This window comes from Elaeis guineensis, chromosome 1 (assembly GCF_000442705.2).
Source record: "Elaeis guineensis isolate ETL-2024a chromosome 1, EG11, whole genome shotgun sequence".
Classification (NCBI taxonomy): Eukaryota; Viridiplantae; Streptophyta; class Magnoliopsida; order Arecales; family Arecaceae; genus Elaeis; species Elaeis guineensis.
This window is the reverse complement of record NC_025993.2, coordinates 12,348,402-12,352,327: the sequence shown is the minus strand read 5'-3', so window position 1 is coordinate 12,352,327 and position 3,926 is coordinate 12,348,402. Positions and strand designations below refer to the sequence as shown.

General features: G+C 36.0%; 1 protein-coding gene across 1 annotated transcript; it reads left to right on the top strand.

Moving 5' to 3' along the window:
• Positions 1-431: 431 nt before the first annotated feature.
• LOC140854707 (uncharacterized) lies at positions 432-1,082 on the top strand. The gene is made up of 2 exons (XM_073250759.1): positions 432-790; positions 892-1,082. Exons 1-2 carry the CDS (start codon positions 524-526, stop codon positions 967-969), a joined length of 345 nt encoding a protein of 114 aa, XP_073106860.1. The 5' UTR covers positions 432-523; the 3' UTR covers positions 970-1,082.
• The last annotated feature ends 2,844 nt before the right edge of the window (positions 1,083-3,926 follow it).

The following is a 3,926-nucleotide window of genomic DNA, read 5'->3' as shown; positions in this document are numbered from 1 at the left end:
AGAGCTGCACGAGCAGCTCAGTCTGTTCCTCATACATCGGGGTCGAAGAGTTATGTACGACTCCGACAGGAGTTTGTATGTTCCTTAAACTTTCATAATTAACTTTTAATTTTTATGTTGAAATATTTATATAACTAATATCATTATGTATCGTGGACCATGTCTGTATCATGATACTCATATATTTTTTTAAATTATTATAACTGTTTGCTTAAAATTGAAATTATTTGTGTAGGAGGATGAGCATGGGAGGAAATCCGGACAAGTGGAGTTTTACCGGATGACTCATACTCATTAGGATGGTACTTTTATTCGAGATGAGTCGAGAGATTTATATGTACGGTATTATTAATATTATATTTTTTGCAATGATTTAAATTTAATTTTGTTAGCTATTAATGTATAACTCTTGTTTTCAAAAAAAATACAAGAGAGGGCTACATCTCTCATTGCGGAGCGTGACGACGAGTCCGCAGCATCTACGCAGCAGAGCCGTATCGAGGCCGAGGTGTTCACAGAGTTGATGGGACCAGAGTGCTACGGCCGAGTGAGGGATTATGGAGTAGGAGTCACCCCCACTCAGTTATCTGAGGTTAGTAGATATACGCAGCATGCTGCAGCAGATGCTCAGGATTCACGCGTTCGCAGACTCGAGGCGGAGATACAGGAGATTAGACAGAGTCGTGCCGCTGAGATGGAGGAGATGCGACAGAGCCGTGCCGAGATGCAGGCCATGAGGGGACAGATTGATCGCCTTACATCTTTATTAGAGATGTATGGATCATCTCAGGTAAACACATAATATTAAATATATATTTTTGTATTAATTTAATGATTTATATATTTTTATTTATAGATATGCAAATCATGCTTTTGATATGTTTCTTGTAGGCTCCTGGCACATCAGGCATCCGTCGAGATAACGGCACGTCACGTGGAGACAACGACGACCATCCGCCTGCAGATTGATATTATTTTATTTTTATTATATTTTTATATTTTTTTATATTACTCTTGATTGTAATGGACGATTAGTACTTTATTTTTATTTATATAAAATATTGTCTTTTGGTTTGGTTAAATTTCTATTTAAGTTTGCTTTTGGTGTGAATGGTGGTGATTGTACAGGTGTGAATGTGGTGATTGTACAGGTTTATGTTCGAATAATTGATATAATTTCGTACAGGAATGTATGTATTCTTTTTTTTTTGTAGATAATACCTGTATTTTTTTTTTCTCTTAAAACCTTTAACGACGCTTATAAGCATCGTTAAATTTATTTTAACGACGCTTATAAGCGTCGTTAAAGACAAAAAAGCCGACGCTTCGAAAAGCGTCTTGGTAGAGTGGATGACGCGGAGTCATTAACGACGCTTTAAAGCGCCGTTAAAATTGCATTTTGCGATGCTTTAAAGCGTTGTTAAAAATATATTTAACGACGCTTATAAGCATCGTTAAGACAAGTTTAACGACGCTTATAAGCGCCGTTAATGTTAAATTTTACGACGCTTTAAAGCGTCGTTAAAAAATAACGACGCTTTTAAAAAGCGTCGGCGCTTTTCCTCTCCACTCTTACATAGGCGACGCTTTGCCGACGCTTTTCGAAGCGTCGTAAAGCTAAATAGCGACGCTTTAAAGCGTCGTAAAATAACATTAATAGCGTCGTTAATGACCATTTTTTCTGTAGTGACACTTAATATCCTCTTGCCTGAACAATAACAATATAGATTTCTGTCTCACGAATGTTGATACTTTGCATGTCTGAGCTTCTTCTAAATGGAGAGAGAATTTGATCCTAATTGTCTTGACTTACTAAAATCCACCATATAACTTAATATTTTTTTAAGGAAATATTCTATATTTGAAGCCTTGATCTGTTCAAAGGCAAAGTCCTATCATAAGATGCCAACCAATGCATGTAACTAAGATTTAGAAATTCCTCTAACTTGATAAGATCACGTAGTCTGCTAACAATAGAAATATCAAGATAATTACCAAAACAACCACACAAGTTCTCTACAAATATGGAGCCCATTAACTACTATGGAGCTCCCAAGTCCTTTTAGAATCTTCTGAGTATATTATGTTGAATCAATCTATTGGTCTATTTAGAACTTGGTGCTGTGGCTACCTTGTTGACTCTCAAATACTCAGGTTATAGACTTATAGTGATGGCTATCCCCTAAACCCTATATTCAGATATGGCATAGTCTTATATTTTCTCTTGTTATTGGCCCATTTATCTATCAATGTTATCACATTTACTGTTGCACTAGCTTTATGTGGGGCCTTGCTAAATTTAACCTTATTAATTTATGCCTATATCATCAAAGAAGTGCCATTTGGAAGAAGCTTTATGATACTCAAATATATACATCTCTTTTTCTGTGGGCCTACTCTGTTGTTATTGACTTATATACACTCAAATAAGATTTGCAAGGAAGCTTGACATCTGAAGGGGTGTCCCATGAATGTAGCATCTATGTGCGCCTTGAAAGTTCAATACTTTCAACGTAGGGCACATTCCCTTTGTATACCTGGAATATGCATAACTCACTCAATTGCTTATCATCTGGTACTTTATCTTCCATGTTTGTTAGTACATCAAGTTGTTTAGATGGGATTCCTATATTCAAGCACAATATCTGGGATACTTATGCAATTGATGTAGCACTTATCATGTTTTGGTTATGCTTTTGATACTTAACTCTCCAATGGCCGCAGGGCAGAATGTGTTTATTTAACTTGGCAGAGACTTCTATCCTCAAGAACAGTTTTTGGGAGAATATAGCATCAATAATGTTTTGGCTATGGTCATCACTTTTACCTCTTAATTGGTTATAGGGCAAAATGGGTTTATCCTTGTTAGCCTATTCTCAATGGAGGCCAAGTGCTGGACTTCTTGATTGTGATGACTCTTATCAATTGTTACTCTCTTCTTGTAATAAATATTTTTAGTTTGATGCAGATATACTAAGCTATCCCAAAGTATCTTCTATGAGGAGTTGAGTTTCAGGCCAACTAAAAGGATCTTCAAGGATATGATGCACTGTCACCTGCACTATGGAACTTACTATTTTCTTCTTTTAACACTTCTGTCAGCTAATCTTCTCCAAGACTGCTTTCAACAATGTTGTTAGCTTGCTTTTGGAAATTATTAAAATATCTCATGGTCTCTCCTTTGCTTTATCTGTTAAGGGTTGTATATATGTTATGTTTTGGGTTGTAATCATAACTCCTGTTTTTATCCAATAACAGGAGGCTGCTCTCACTTCTCCGGTTCTGTATTCATGTTTCGAATTTTGTAAAGACTTTAGGTTATCTATTAGTGAATAGCCTTTGGCTCCTCTGCTTTAAACCTCCCCCCCAAAAAAAGATCTCTAGCCAGAGAAGAACATGTTGTATTGTCTTGGTATACGCAAAGGAAGGAAAAAAGAAAGTTTTTTTTAGCATATCATACTAGAAGCAAAAATAAAAAAAAAAGAGCCAATAATCATTCTATAGATTTGAGTTCATCCAAATGGCAAATTAAACAAAACACTATATCTAGTAGATTTGTTCATGGGCTGGATGGCCGATTCGGCCCACTCAATCTGAAACCACTCGAATGGGCAATGGCCATGATTTTAGCCTGGTGGGCTAAGACGGTCTGGGCCAGAAATAATTATTATAATATAGACAAGCAAGTAACCCACACTACACATTGGGATTAAGTTGAATAACAGAAAAATTAGCAGAAAATGGTGATAAGTAAAAGTTATGGTTGTATTGGACATCGGATGTTATACATAATTCTGATATTTTTGTCTGGGACGACTATTTCACCAAAAAATGCCATTATATCGAGATCTAGATGGTGTGTGTGTGTGTGTGTGTGTATGTAGAAGCCATTTTTTCTCACAAAAATATAATTACAATCAAAACTT

Coding starts and splice junctions, on each gene's coding strand:
- LOC140854707 (XM_073250759.1), top strand. CDS start 524: ATGGGACCAGAGTGCTACGGCCGAGTGAGGGATTATGGAGTAGGAGTC. Junction 791..891: donor AGATGTATGGATCATCTCAG/GTAAACACATAA, acceptor TGTTTCTTGTAG/GCTCCTGGCACATCAGGCAT.